The sequence below is a fragment of the Anthonomus grandis genome, chromosome 7, assembly GCF_022605725.1.
Source record: "Anthonomus grandis grandis chromosome 7, icAntGran1.3, whole genome shotgun sequence".
In the NCBI taxonomy this organism is placed as follows: domain Eukaryota; kingdom Metazoa; phylum Arthropoda; class Insecta; order Coleoptera; family Curculionidae; genus Anthonomus; species Anthonomus grandis.
In genome coordinates this window covers 23696366-23713187 of record NC_065552.1, presented here as the reverse complement: position 1 = coordinate 23713187, position 16822 = coordinate 23696366, and the positions used below count along the sequence as shown (strand labels likewise).

At 31.7% G+C, this 16822-nt stretch overlaps 1 protein-coding gene across 2 annotated transcripts in view; it reads right to left on the bottom strand.

The window, feature by feature from the left end:
* The window catches only part of LOC126738283 (calsyntenin-1), a 380536-nt gene extending 369974 nt beyond the window's left edge, over positions 1-10562 (bottom strand). Inside the window, exon 1 of one of the 2 annotated variants that reach the window (XM_050443535.1) lies at positions 10211-10562. In XM_050443535.1, coding sequence (XP_050299492.1) covers positions 10211-10289 — 79 coding nt within the window. In that variant the 5' untranslated portion in view covers positions 10290-10562. The remainder of the gene's footprint in view (positions 1-10210) is intronic. The other variant, XM_050443536.1, reaches the window with a different exon arrangement.
* Positions 10563-16822: the final 6260 nt, after the last annotated feature.

Below are 16822 nucleotides of genomic sequence, written 5' to 3'. Positions count from 1 at the left end.
GTTAATGTCTTTGTTATTTCCTGCTTTATGAATTGGCACAATGATAAATTTATAGAACACCAGTTAAAAAGACTAAATTGATGAATTGATATGTTAAGTGGAGAATGTATATAAGGATATATTTTTTTTGTTAATGCTATTAATTTTCATATAAAAAGTTTGTTGAAAAATGGAAAAATTAAAGAAAAAGAATGGTTTATCTGATAGTGTGCTGTATTTTGGCTTGTGTTGGTTCTACAGAAAAAATAATAACTGGCCCCAATATGAATCCCTGCCAGGCTTGTTTTGTTTTAATCAGTTGTTTTTAATATTTACCTTTGTTTAAAATACATAAATCAAACAAGTGTCTGTATTTCAAGTTCTTTATTCATTTAATCGGTACTAATTAAATGGGCAAATTCTTAAATACATTATGCAAACTATTTAACATATTATATAATAATTTAGTAATGCAATAATAACACAACAAAAATCTAATTTCATAGAGTCTATCAGTAATCACTGTCACCAATCACATGGTCATTGATGGAGTTGAGCTCTCTAAAAATTGAAACTAACTTAGGAGCTTTGACATTTCCTAATGCATCACATAGTTTTGAATGGACTAAACCCTATGATGAGAAGAGTCTTTCAATGTTGATTGACGGTAAAATAACGGTATGAAGCTGTTAAGCCAGTTCCAATACTGTCCTATTTATATTTGTCATAGAAGGCCACCATGCTAATGAGACAGTAAGTATACTTATAACACTGGATCAGTGGTCGCGCGATAGTCTAGTAACAAATTCAGACTTAAAATTATAATTAACAAGAAATATGATTTAAAGAACGTTCCTGCATTCATAGGTAAAAAAGTTGATTTTATGCTGTTATCAAAATTTGTTTTCAAAGAAACACAGTGCATTTGGTCCTTAATATACAATTTAAAAGAAAGTAGTTGTATCATTATGTAATTTTGGCTAAAAGTCTTACTGAAATCTAAAAGTCTCACATATATTATCCTTTTTATCTAAATTAGTTCTAATATCATTAACAAACAAGGGATGTGGTAATGCTGAAAAAATTTAAAAAACCAGACAATTTGGAATTATCACCTGTGATTTCCAGAAATTAGTTCATTGATTAGGCATGTTAATATACCTTGTAATGTAACAGAGATTGCTCATATCACAATTTTCTTTATAGAGTACTCAGAAACATTAAAGAATAATGAAGAAGTCTATATTACCACATTTCAATAAAACACTGTTTATAGTTTCACAGATTCTATTTATTGATGAGTTAATCTATATATTTTTATGTGATAGTCCTGCAAAATGTACCCTGCAGATCAATCTGAATTTATGTCCAATAACAATAACATTAGCAATTTAAGACTTCAATTACTGTTCTCCAGCTACAAAATGGTAAATTGGAACATTTACCTTATTTTTTTATGTGGTATTTGGCAAGATCAAAGCTACCCTAAAAAATGGTTTAAAATGAGAAATAAAAAATAATGGATTACAGCAGGCATCACAATTTTGACTGAAAACCATAATCCATTTCATAACATAGCTGTGCAAATATAGTACTAAAGAATACAGACATACATAAAGAATACATACATGCAATTAAAAACTTTAAAAAACCATAAATCATCTGGAACTGATGAAATATCTTCAAAGTTACTACTAGGTTTGCTTGATTCAGCATTAAATGCCATAGTTTTGCCATGAAAAATTCCTGGTAAAATGGCATTTTTCCTTTATGTAAAAGGCAATGATTATCCCTCTTCATAAGGGTTGGGTTTTGAATGTAAATATAAAAAAATTTAATAAAAAAACTATCCTTGCAGTTTCTGTCCAATTTTTATCATATAGTTCCAAATATCAACCCTCTCCAAAATAGTTGAAAATTTTTGATTTCAAACTGGTAAAGGGACTCATGATGCTGTTTTTTGCTTTTTGGAGAATGTCTATATGTCCTATGACTCTGTCAGCAGTTGCAGTGTTTTGTGATCTATATAAGGCATTAGATTGCATAGATCATATCTACACAATTATACTGTAGTCTAAGCTCCATAAATATGGTTTAAGGGGTGTGACATTGCTATGGCTGGAATCCTATCTATCAAATTATACTCACGAGTTACAGTAACTGGGTATTTGTCTGATTCTAGATTCCTTAAATCTGGAGTTTTTTTTACTGCAAGGTTCAGTGATAGGACCACTATTATTTTTGCTGTATGTAAATAACTGAGGGCCATTGATACTGCAAGGCAAAGTGATTCAGTTTCTCAAACTTAAAAAAAAGCCAAAACATAATATAAGTCACATCAATGACATTTATTTATTGTAATGTTACAACAAAACTAGATTAAAATATAAAACCTAAAGGATACTTAAATGCTAATCATTAAAAAATTCTCTTGAACTATACTAACCTTTCCTGAAGAGAAATTATTTGTTTTTACACATAGGCTTTTTGCAGCCTTAAATTTTCTTATTCTAGTGGAAGATTATTAAATAACTTTTTATCCCTATATTTCAACTATAGCCACAAGTATCAGAGTGAGGAATTGGTCACATCAGCAGGTAATTTTATCCATATCAAAGATGGGACTCAATAACTGCAAAATGAATTTATGGTAATGGAAAAGTTTGCTGATAATACCACCATATTATGGAATCATAAATAGATTTTATCAAGTTGATGTGCTTGTCTTGAAGTTTAGTGAAGAGTCCTCCTTGCAAAACAAAAAAAATTGTAAGTTCCTTGATATTACCATTGATGGTCACCATTGATTCATATCCTTGTATCAAAATTATCCTCTGGATATTTTGCAGTACAAATGGCAAGACATGAGCTGAATTGTTACTTTTTGGCAACATGTTTTTGAAAAATTAGTTATAGCCTAGAAATGTATATTGGTTATTGTTAGTATATTTTTCTTTCTTAACTATTGTTTATTTGAAATAATAAAAACGCCTATGGTTAAACCCCCTAAAAATTTCTTTCTTTCTTTTTTTAATGGTTAATAAGGTTAATAAGTTATAAGAAGGATGTTTTTTTTTCCACAAAATAAAAGCCATCAATCTTGTTTTAATAGTGAAGAATTTTGATGAGATAACTAATCATTATTGGACTCAACACCTAGTTTTGCTGATTAAAAATAATGAAAAACATAAGTGCCTACATTATCTAATTGAAATGCATTACTCTTAAATAAAGTAACAACATGTCCCGATTTTAAAGGGACAGTACCACTTTTTTAGTGCACTGTCCCATGTGCCTTTGATTTTTTAAAATGCTCCGCCTTCTAGAAAATATCTGCATTTTTTATTTTAAATGTACTGTAAAAATATATTACCTATTATTTATTAAGAATTATAGTGAAAATAAAGAAACAAATAAAAAATGGCAATGTACAAGTAAGTTAGTTTATTACACCTCAGCTTAATTCCAAAAAGTGCAAAACAGTGCATTTGCTGTTTTTAATTTGATGTTTGGTTTAACTCTTTATTAAACAGTCAACATTTTAATACTTTTTTTTAGGCTTTGCAGTAAATGTTTTATTTATTTGTAGTATTTACCTACAGAATAAAAGATGAGTAAAAAAAAGACAATTTAAATTTAATGAAGGACTAAGCAGAAAATTTCCATTTATTAAAAAAACCAAAACAGACTTTATGGTACAGAGTGATAGACAGTGCTGAATTTTTGGTCTCACATTGTGGAAAAACTGATATTATTAACTGTCTAGCAACACAGAGACAAAAAATGGATGGAGTTAGTCCTTCATTTTAAACAGAATAATATTCCTTATCAAAATATTTTAAAAATTGTAGAACTTGCACTCTCCCTTTGCATTTGTCCCTTCCAGAAATAAAATGCAGCAACAGAATATGTTTTGCGGTATGGATTCAGAGGTCTGGCTGTTCAGTGGTTTGGGTCTTATTTGCATACTAGAATGCAGAGTGTTTCTGTGGATGGTGCCCTTTCAAGTGAGCAGCTTGTGACTCGTGGTGTTCCTCAGGGTTCAGTTCTTGGGCCACTTCTATTCCTCATTTATATTAATGACATGGCCAATCTTAGGATCTCAGGTAAATTCATTCAGTTTGCGGATGATTCAACAATTTTATGGCATGACACGAGTGCAATGAATCTAAATACCACAGTTAACAGAGATATTGTTGAAATCAAGAAATGGTGTGATTCCAACAAACTGTGTTTAAATATTTCAAAAACTAGTGTTATGAATTTTAAATGCAATTTAAATAATGTGTTTTTGGAGAATCACATTCTAAACAACTTAGACGAAAATAAATTTTTAGGTTTATTTATTGATAATAAACTAAAATTTGAGGGCCATATGAGGCAATTGTGTAGAAAAATATCAGCAAATTGTTTAACGCTCTTAAAGTGGTCGCAGGAGAGGTTGATTTTGACATGGCGAGAAATGTTTATTTTTCTTTAATTGAGTCCCATTTAAGGTATGGTTTGTGTTTCTGGGTTGCATGCACACATTACTTATTTAATAGTGTTTTTGTTTTGCAAAAGAGAGCCATCCGACGTCTGTGTAATGTGAGTATGAGAGTCTTGCAAACAGCTATTTATCACTCATAAAATCCTAACCCTTCCTGCCTTATTTATATTGAAATCTGTTTGCTCGTTCATAAGAAATTTAGAAGTGTGAACACAACTAATAGGCATGAATATAGCAGTCAACGAGCTAATGATGTGCTCTTGCCTATGCCTACAAGTTCACTGAGTTCAAAAGAACTTTTATATTTGATGGTAAAAAACTCTTCCTGCAGTTTTGAAAGGTATAGGTAGCTGGAAACTTTTTAGAAAATGTGTTAAAAAACTCTTAGGTGCAAAGGGCTATTATGAAATAACTGAATTTTTGTTGGATAGATTTTAGTCATTTTTACCTTTTTCTTGACTTTAGGTATTTTTCTTTATATTTTTTACACCATATAATTTTTTTTTTACAGTTTTACATTTAATAAAATTGTACATTTCCGGAGTGAATAATATCTGTTTGTGTTATACATATTGATACTCTTGACATTACATTAGCTTTGTATGTTTTGGTTCACAGTCTTGAAGGAGTATTTCTGAAGAATAGGGATGTTGGTTTTACTGGTATAGGTAAACCATATTCATGGAAGCAGAATGCCTTTAGGATGATGGACCATAGCATGCTAAATAACCTTTTTACATGTTTGTGTATATATTTTCTTTTTTACAGCTTTGTCAACAAATTTACTTTTATGACAATAAAGCATATATTTATTTGATTCTAATGTCAATAAAATATGTACAACTGAAAAAACACAGTTGAACATTAACTACATTTCATACATTTTCACTCGGATCAAAAAGGTGACTGTGAAAATCATATTTTTTAGAAATGTTTTTATAGTTGCCAATAATTAAAAATAAATAAATTTTTGTACAAGTACATGAATATATACAATAAAATATATATACAGGGTGCCCCGAAATTAAATGCAATATTTTACCAGCCACATCTTTAAAGTCGAAATTATACCCATTTGTAATGACGTCATTTTTGTTTATCTTTGTTTACCATATTCCAAACAGCGGCGACAACAAACTTTTGAAAAAAATTGGTGTCTGATGATTATTCATCTTTTATATACTAGGTTATGTGAAATATCCATCACTGTCAATCAAAAATATTGGTTTGTCAACTTGTTCTTGAAAGTTATTTCGAAAAGTGTTAGATAATGCCTAAAAAAGATATAATAGGTATAATGAACAATCGCAGCTGATGATTTTAAATATATTGGCTTTTTTTCAACTGGAAAAGGAACAAGTCCCAAACGGAATTGCACTTCAAATTGAGGATGTGATACAGCGAGCCGCAGATGCAACAAAATTGAGCACAACAATGATCACAAATATAAAGATGAATGGGATAAAATCAGATCAGGATTATGCAGCCCGTATATCTTCCAAGCAAAAGACAGCAAAAACCAAAATTACAACATATTTGAAACATAGAATTCGGGACACAATTTATTCTATGTACGCCAGAAAAGAATATGTAATACTGGCAACAATTAGAGAAAAGTTCAGGGAAGAAATTGAATATTTTGATTTTTCCATTGACTCCTTAAGAAGATGGACCAATAGTATAGGCTTCAAGTGGAAAAAATCAAATAACAGAAAATATTTGATGAACTTGCCAAATATTGTTCATAAAAGAATCAATTTTTTAAGGGAGTATATCAAAAATAGAAGTATAGGTCCGGAAGGTTTTACTCCAGTTTTCATTGACGAGACGTGGATTTTTAGCAAGGGATCATTTCGTAGTAGCTGGCAAGATGACACCAAGCACACGGATTCAAGGAAAAACAGTGAAACTGGTTATCTTTTTAGATTTTTTTTTGAATAAAAACTATTGCCCTTGTAAGGGCCCTCTAACTTCATAATTTCATCTGTTTCATAGTTTCATATAATTTCTCTCTAAGACAATATGAGGGAATTTAACTCCATACACTACTCGTATGTGCATGGAACATAACTTATTAATTATATTAAAGTTATGTTCTGGAAGAATGATTTCTAAAAGAAGAGAATTGAATTACCTTTTATTTTTAAGGTCATCGTTATATCGTGGTCCACGCCGGACCCAAAGATGGCTTCATCAAGGGTGCAAATTTAATATTCAAGAGTGGATTAAAGACGGGAGATTATCATGACAATATGAACAGGAAAAACTTCGAAAACTGGTTTAAAACTCAGCTGGTTCCAAATCTTCCCCTAAAGTCATTTATAATCATGGACAATGCAAGTTACCATTCTGGTTTATTAGAAGAAATCCAGAGAAAATCTTGGACAAAGCAGAGACTGACCGAATGGTTGAAGAAAAAGAATATTGGCTTTCCAGAAAAAGCCATCAAAGATAAAATATGGAGTATTGCACGCAGAAACTGCCCTAGTCAAAAAAAGTACTTCCTTGATGAATATGTTGCGACTGCCACCAGAAAATAGAACCATACAGAAAAGGTAATTGAAAAGGCTTGGGAGGCAATACAATTGTGTGATGCCTATGACATTCTGCCATTTGTGATTACGACTGACGAAGATGAAGACAATATCTCTGATTTCAGTTCTGACTCTGACAATACTGACAAGATTGATTAAGCTTTTTTTGTTCTAGCAAATTTTATTTTATGATCGTCATTTAAGTATTCAATCATATTGTTGCAATTTCATTAACTTGGTAATGCAATGTGGCATGTTTTTTTTGAGTTTGTATGTTTTATTTTTTGGAATGGTATTTTCATTTTAATGTGTTAACATATTCCTTCAAGCAGCATTTTTTTTCATGAACAAGTAAATTAAATTGTCAGTATTTAAATTTTTCCCAGTGACTTAAAATAATTTTATACCATTATTCACATTTTTGTAAGCTTGGTTTTGTTACGTCTACTGCTCGTGCCAAATTCTACTTTTCAAATATGTTGTAGATTTGGTTTTTGCGGTCTTTTGCTTGGAAAATATATGAACAGCGTAATCCTGATCTGATTTTATCCCAATTCTTCTTTATATTTGCGATCATTGTTGTGCTCAATTTTGTTGCATCTGCGGCTCTCTCAATAACATTCTCAATTTGAAGTGCAATTCCGTTTCGGACTTGTTGTTTATGTCCCATTATTTATGATTAATTATAATAATATTTGTTAATTGTTAAGTTTGTTAATAATACAATAAATATTATTGATTGATTGATTGAGTTTGGAAACTTGAAAATTGTCGTGTGCTAATGTTTGCTGATGATGTGAAGCTATTTAGGCTTATCACATCCCTTTCTGATGCTGTGCTCCTACAAAAGATCTCAATTTATTCTTTGATTGGTGCCACTTTAATAGAATGTCCCTTAATATCAATAAGTGCCATAAGATTACTTTTTCTAAGCAAAGAAACCCTATTGCTTTTCTTTATAAAATAAATAATGTAGCAATTGGTGTCAAAAAAGAGGTTTCTGACTTAGGAATATTTATTGACTCCAGGTTGTCTTTTAAAAGTCACATCAATCAGGTGACTGGTAGGGCAATGAAAATGCTGGGTTTTATTGAACGGTCTACAACTTATTTGTCTTTGTTTACTTTTAGATTACTTTATTGCTCTCTTGTTAGGCCCATCTTGGAGTATGGCTCAATTGTATGGTCCCCGTCATATAACTGCTATATTGAGCAGATTGAAAAAACTCAAAATAAATTTTTAAGGGTGGCGGCTTTTAGATGTGGTTACAGGAGACAGGAGTATTACTATCAGTGGGTCAGGGATAACCTGAAGTTACCCACATTGGAGTCACAAAGAACATTACTCGACTTATGTTTTATGCATAAGGTTTTAAATGCTACTATAGATTGTCCCGAGTTATTGTCTCTTTTTAAACTTAGGGTGCCTTCCAGATTGAATAGACAATCAGAAATATTTTCAGTCCCATTCCACCATACCAATTATGGCATTAATGAGCCAATTACACGAATGGCTCGAAGTGCTAATGGTCTGTCAGGACAGATAAACTTTTTTGACTCTAGGATTACATATTTTAAGGGGCAGTTAAAGAATATTATTTCATAGGGGCTTTAATTAATTAATTCATCTACACCTTTCACTGATTTATAGATAGTTTTGTATCTGAATATATATGTTTGTATGGGTATGCTATGTAATACTTTTGTAAATGGATTCCGTTAATAAATAAATAAATAAATACTACAAGATTTTTTTTACATTTTTTGGGAATGAAAGTATATACACGAATATATAAAAATATAATAATGTGCTGCTAAAATAAATCCTTTATTAATTTCTGAATGTATAAAAATACATAGCAGACTATTAATTTCTGAACTACAAATGGGTATAATTTTAACTTTATCTAAAAATAAGACAAAAACTTCATATACAAGAATCTTGAAAAGTGAATTGTTTTCATGTTACAGGGTATTTTATAATTCCTATTGAAGATAATTTTTTGTTAATATTTTTGAAACACCTGGATGTTATTTTTCAAAATTGTTATTCTATACTACTGTTATTGTAACTAACTGATTTTATGCAAAAATGTTGGTTCTTTTTAATTTTACTCTCCACATAATTAAAAAGTAACCAAAAAAAAAGTTATGACATTTTTATTTTTGCTGACCACTAATTTTAATCGACCCTATATACATATTAGCATAAAATGTTATAAAATCAGTTATTAATAATGACAGTATATGATGTATATAGTATATGATGAAAATTTCGAAAAATAACAACAAGAAACCAATGTCAATAGGAATTATAAAGCACCCTGTAACATGAAAACGATTCACTTTTCAAGATTTCTGTATTGAAGTTTTTGTCTTATTTTTAGACAATGATGCAGCTGGTAAATTATTGCTATGTAATTTCGGGACATCCTGTATAATTAAATTAAAATTCTTGTCATTCAATTTGTTCCACTTTGTTTCAATAAGAATGTGGTCACTTTAGTCTTAGAACAAGGCATTTTCCTTATTTCACCTACAGAAATACCTGATAGTGTTGATACAGAGTATTGTCAATAAAATCCATAAGTATTGCCTTATATTGATTAAAAAGTACAAATTGAGGTTAATGATAATTAACTTCTAGCCTAAGTTCAGTCTGGCCAAAATGTTTATTTAGGTAACAATAGTGATATTGTGCTAAATGAAAGAAATAACAAATAAAAGTCCAGATATTAAATGTTATGAAACCTAGAGATAAATAAAACTGCAATACATAGTTCAGCAGCAAAAGGTAAATGCAAGGATAAAGCTGACTTTCTCTTAAAATGCATAATTCAGTTTAACAGCTGTGTTTTGATTATAAAATGTATCCTAAGTAAAACTAAGCTTTCAGGCAGGCTAATAAATGTGTCATTTTATTCGGAGAATCAATGAAACGGTCGCCAAGACACAGAAAAACAAATGGAGAAGAGACAAAAGGAAATCGTCAACCTCGCCATTTTACACCTGATACCGTCACATTTAATTCGATTTTTGTCGATTAAAAAATTTAATAAACCAGTTTGTCGTCTAAATAACACAAATCTAAAAAGGTCACCGAGTCGCCGACGGCCCCAAACGAATGTTTACAAAGCCGCCGTAAGCGCGTTTATTTACTTAGAAATGTTGAACACACACACACACAGGTGAGAAATTCTTAAACTTACCTGTGTTAAATTCTTGACTGTCAGAGGCCGCGGCACAATATCCGAGCACAAAAATACACAGCACCCGCACCACAATCATGTCTGGAATGTTTTTATCCGGCTCCAGCGCACTTTTTACTCAAATTTTTTTGGTAAATAATCGCGAAATTATCAGGAGGAAACTACGGGTACGTCACGAACGGGCAAAAGAGTTGCTCTCAACTCAACTCCCCGGATTGCCGCGCGGGTAGTTGGCGCAGTTAGCGAGAGAGGCGCTCGCGCCGACCGGTCGATTTTTCATAATGGAGGGGGGAAGGTTCGCCATCCAAACGCCAGTGGCACACAAAATGTATCTATAAATGTAAATTATTCGGATTTACTTTTTTGAGCCCCATGAAACTTGATTCGCCAAAGCGGAATGTCGGATGGGAACCATCTTAGGGTGACCTGACATTAGGAAAATTTGACAGTAGTGATGTTAGTGACAGTTTTGACGTTATTTTTAGTTTTAGGAAGGTGTCGCTTCGTGGGTCAAGAAAAATTTGCTGAAATTAATGGCTTTCTATTTACCGTAATTTCTAGTTTCATGTTTTATTTTTTGCGAAATTAAGGCATAAAAAGGCTTAGAATTTCGAATGGGGTCAGTTTTCTAGACATAAGGTTTCTTGGTAGAGACAACATGAGCTAACTGAATCGAGAAAACATGAAAGTTAACCGATCTCTGTTTTTAAAATGTATAATTTACCATCAACTCATTAATGTAACAAATCGAAGACATATCACAGAAAGTCTCATCAGTGGATAACACCATTGATAATTAATGAGGGCAAGCATTTAAGACTACTTCATACTCAACTAAAGACCGTTCATGACCATGAGTTACAGACATCCTATAGAAGGAGATTGAATGTACATAGAGAAAATATCGTAAATGCTAAAAAAGCCTATAATTCAACAAAGTTGCTAACTTCTAACAATTCAACTCGAGCCTCATGGGAAATTATTAACTCAATCACAAACTTTCCAAGTCGCGGAACAAAGTGTGTTCCTAATTTGGTTACTGATAATGGAAAGAAAGTTACTGGCAACCTCAATATTGCTAAGACCTTTAATAATTTTTTTTGTAGAGTCAGTGCGAAAGATCACAGATAATTTTCAGACACCCATGGGAATGAATGTGCCTTTCAACAGTTTATCCCAATCTCTTTTTCTATTCCCTCTCACTGAAGGTAAAACATTTGAGATTATAAAATCTTCGTCCAGGAAAAAGTCATCCGGTGTAGACGAGGTATCTTGTTACTTGCTAGCATGTGCTGAGCATATTATCTCTCCACTTACCTATCTTCTGAATGTCTCGCTATCTTCTGAGGTTTACTTGAGGTCCTTAGCTGCTCATCATGTTGATATATGTACGGGAGATATTAATATAAATATACTTAATAAAGATAACCCTACGAATAATAAATACCTATCTATAATGAGTTTTTTTGGCTTTAAACCTTTAATTATGAATATTACAAGGGAGGACAGTGGATCGTGTCTGGATCATATGTTTATTAAATATAACTCCAAATTGATTGAGTAAAGTAAGTTAATAAATTGATTAAAATAAGTTAAAACTACTTGCAAGTAACATTAACTGGGACTATGTATTTTCCTTTGATAATCCCATACCAGTTTGTGATTTTATAATTAACTCACTGATATCGATTATCAAGCAATCTGAATTAATTACGGTTCTAAGAAAAAAATATAAAAAACTAAAACCCTGGATAACTTTGGCAATTATAACATCAATTAAAAAACGAGACAAAATGAAAAAAGAACTTAAAAATAATGTTTCCAATGAAAGACAAGCGCAATACAAAAACTATCGAAATCGTCCCAATAAAATAATAAATACGACTAAAAATGAATATTATAAAAATAAAATAAATAATAATTCAAAAGACCTAAGAAAGCTTTATAAAATAATAAAAGATGCTACAGAGGAATACAAACCAAAAGGAACAATTAATAAATTGAATATAAATAACTCAATTATTACAGCTCCAGAAGAAATAGCGAAACAAAGTAACAAGTTCTTTACTAATATTGGAAAGAAAATGTCTGAAAAAATTCCTAACACCACACAACCATTTAATTCAGTACCAAATTTAGAATTTTCTATGTTTCTTAAACCTACAAATAGTAATGAGCTTATAAAATATATTAATAATTTAAAGAATCGTTGTTCAGCGGGACCAGATGATATTTCTACCTCTGTCATTAAGTTATTGCATACATTCCTAGCGGGCCCACTGGTACATGCTATTAATCTAATTTTTAAAAAAGGTGTAGTCCCTAGTATTTTAAAATTCTCACATGTTACACCAATTTTTAAGAATGGCAACAAAGAAGACATAACAAACTACCTACCTATAAGTGTCATATCAAATATAGCCAAAATCTTTGAAAACTGTCTTAACGAGAGATTGGTTAATTTTCTTACTGCCAGCAATCTCTTATCACAAAATCAATTTGGTTTTATCCCGGGAGTAAGCACGAACGATGCATTATTTAATTTAACTAGCCATATAGCATAAACACTTGATGATGGAGATAAATGTTTGGTATTATTTCTGGATCTGGCTAGGGCATTCGACGCGGTGTCGCATACCATACTCCTTCAAACATTAGAGGCATATGGCGTGCGTGGCTCTGTGTTGGATGTCTTTGCCAGCTACCTTTCTGGTCGAACACAGCATGTAAAGATTGGAAGCGTTATTAGTGAGGCGGAAACTATAACATGTGGAGTACCGTCCTGGGTCCAACACTTTTTAATATATATATTAATTCCTTGTATGAACTAAAGATACTAAACGCAAAAATTTTTGCATATGCAGATGATACCGCCATTATTTTTTGGGGAAACTCCTGGTATGATGTGAAAGAAAAATTTAAGGCCGGTTTTAAGGTTGTAAAAAATTATTTTGACACATTTAAACTCACTTAACATAGACAAAACTTGCCTATATGGCTTTTTCACTAACCGAAGCGAACCGTCCAGATTATAGTTCAATATAAATAAACAACACATCAAGAAATAAAGAAACTAAGTCAATAAAATACCAGGGTATAGTAATTGATTCGCACCTATATTCTCAAAGTTATTTTTAAAAAAGCAAGACTGTTTCCAACCTCTCACATTTACTCTATTGAAACCTGCAGTATTCGTGCACTGTACGTATTGTCTCTTTGTAAATTTACTTATTTAAAAGATTCGATTAATACAAATTGTATGCAACTCAAACACAACACTAGGCAAAACATTATCAAGCACTTAAAAATACCATCATCAAAAAGAAATCTCAATCTCAGATCTGCCACCTATTTAGCACCCAAAATTTACAACCTAATTCCACTAGATATCAGGAATTTAAAAAATAAAAAACTTTTTAATAAAAATGTCAAGCAATTCATTTGTAATAACTTAAGTATTTTTTTAAGTTTCTCTGATACATCAATTAGTATGTAGTACGCCATTTTCGTATAAAGTAATTAAATTGTTTTGATATTTACATATTATATAGATGCCAATTTTGATCAAATTCGTTATACAATATTTATTTATTGCACACACAGGTATGCTAATACTATGCTTATCTAGGTGCAATCTAAGCCTGTAAGAATTTACAATAAAAATTATGTTTACTAGTATGTAAGTATTGATTTGTAAATTTCTTGAATAAACTTTATTAATTTATCATTTCAGTTTGGATATTTTCCTAAAGAGGTAAAATCAGCTGTTGTGATACCTCAGAAGTGAGTAACTATAGGCCTATTGGTCTCCTTTCTGTATTCTGAAAGATCTTTGAAAAATCTTTTAAAAGAAGACTTATTGCGATTTTAGATTTTTTTGCTATACTGTCATGTCATCAGTTTGGATTGAGGTTTGGTCTCTCTGCATCAGATGCTGTAATATCTCTTTATACAAATATATTAAATAATTTTGAATTGAAATTAAAATCTGTTGGTATCTTTTTTGATCTTACTAAAGTATTTGATACCATTAATCATGCTTTACTATTAAATAAGATCTTTCATTATGGTATAAGAGGTCCGGCTTATAAATGGCTTGAATCATATTTGACAGCTAGAACCCAGGTTGTTAGATTGAAAGTTACTAATCAGATGACCATATCTGATTGGGCAACTGTCACTAGGGTTCCACAGGGTAGTGTTCTTGGGCCCATTTTGTTTTTACTTTTTATTAATGATACATTAGCAGTTGTCTCGGGTACTGACTATCAGTCTATCCACTCAAAAGCCACCAAGTGTATAGCTGATATTGCGGAGTGTGGTCAGAAAAATGGTCTTTGTTCGAATAGTTTTAAAACCAATTTCATTGTTTTCAATCGGATTCGAGCTATTCAGGACCGGAGCTTACTCCTTAGAGAGCAGTCATCAAGTAGCCTCATCCAACAACACTCCACCAAGTTCTTGGGAATTGTAATTGATAGACATCTATCGTAGGATCCTCAGGTGGAATCTGTGTGCAATAGATTGTCCCGCAGCAATTATGCCATCTTGGAGCTTCGAGACTATGTGGATGCATATACACTTAAAAGATTTATTATGCCTCAGTGCATTCCACTCTATCCTATGCCTTATTAGCTTGGGGTAATTCCTCCAGTATTGGTAGAGTGCTAATAAATCAAAAGCGCTTTGTACGTACGATGTTTAGACTTTCCTTCAGGGAAACTTGCCGTGGTACTTTTAAAAAAGAAAAAATCCAAACTATAATTAACATCTATATCTTGGAGTGCGCATGTCAAATACATAAAAATTTTTCCAACCACATGAAATCTGGAGATCTTAATGTTTATAAAACTCGAAATGCAGATAAATTATACATTCCTTTTACCCGGTTGTCGCAGGTACAGCATGATCCGGAAATTACATCTCTCAAAATTTTTAGTCATCTCCCATGTAGAATAAAGAGAGCTAAGACTTTTTCAACTTTTAAGAAAGCTCTTAGGACCATGTTAGTTAACTGTCCTTTTTACTCATTGACAGAGTTCTTTAACTGTAGATTTATTGACTAAATTGACTTAAATTTGTTTCCTTTCATATTTTCATCTTTGTAATTTTATACTCTTTTTATTAGCATTTTAGTTTTTTATTGACAATTCCTTTACATTGTTATTATGTCGATGGAAATAAACGATTTGATTTGATAATTATTCAATAGTTTACCATTAATATCATAAGGGTTTGTTCCAATATTTCAACAAAATATATTGGGTAATGTTCTTTCATCTTAGAGAATAGAAAAAGCATTCTTACTAATGCTGGCCTTTCAATAAGATAGGTCAACACGATATTACTGTTATACATTAAAGAGCAATGTATACTGTCCACAAATCCACCATGAGGAAGTTATGTAAGTTAAGGTGCCTTCTGAAAAACGAAAAAGTATTGCTTCTTTAAAGTTTCTTTATAGCAATTATGAAACGTTTCAATTTATAGAAGAAAATCTTAATAAAGCAACTAAACCATTTAATAACTCTCAATTGTTAATTGCAAATCGTCCACCTTCTTGTTGCAGGTGGTCAGTAAAAGATGAAGTCCTTGTCCTCAATTCTTAAACGTAGTCCATGGCTTTACAAGTATTTAAAAAATTTTTTGCAATTACCATCTCTAAGAACTTTGCAAGCTACATACACTCTCCAATATACAGGCTGCCCCGGAAAATGTGAGGAATCTCTCAGATTCAGGTAGAAAATAAAAAAATATTATAGAACTCTCCTATTAAAAAAATCCTATAGGGTCTCCCTATGAAGATACGGCCCCCTAAAGACGCCGCTGGAAGTCGGATAGTTTAAATCTTAAACTAAACAAAAGGCACTCTTATTGATTATCGAGAAAATCCATTTTGGAAAAAAACATTTATTAAGGAATCACTGTTTTCTTTTAATTAAAAAGAACCACGATATGTTCTTTTTTTCAGCGATGCTACAGTTATTCAAATAACAGAGAAGTTCCATTTTAAGTTGTTTAATCTGAAAAAGTACATGTTTTTGAAAATGCAGTATGGTTCTTAGAAAGGCACCTTATCGAAATTGTTGAAAAAAATGTGAACCTATGGTTTTTATAAAACGAAAAAACATCAAAAAGAATGCAATAAACAAAGAAGCTAATAATTCGAAACAATGAATTCCAAACATCATAAGTAGGTTCAACTTGGGCTCCGTGACGTCTGATACTCTCGCGGATACGACGAATCGTGAACTGCTGTACTCGCCACAACTACCCTGGATTGGTCATTATCACATCAGAATAAATCCTGATTCTCTGGAAAAGTTCCTCCCGAGTATCGACAGGAGTTGAATACACCAAGGTTTTGAGGTGGCGTTAGATCGGGAGATCGAGGAGGCCAGGCAATGCATCCTCCTCTACTTATGCAACGGTTTGGAAAGGTTGTTTCTTACAGCAACGCTAAAATAAGGTTAGGCTCGCAAGTGGCAAATGCTCTATTAAACCCAGAAAATTGTTCTGACGGAACTCCAAATAAAGTTCTCCATTCAATCGTGGCGGTAATACGAATGGCCCAGTCAAAACATTGCCAATAAATGATTCCTGCGCAGATAT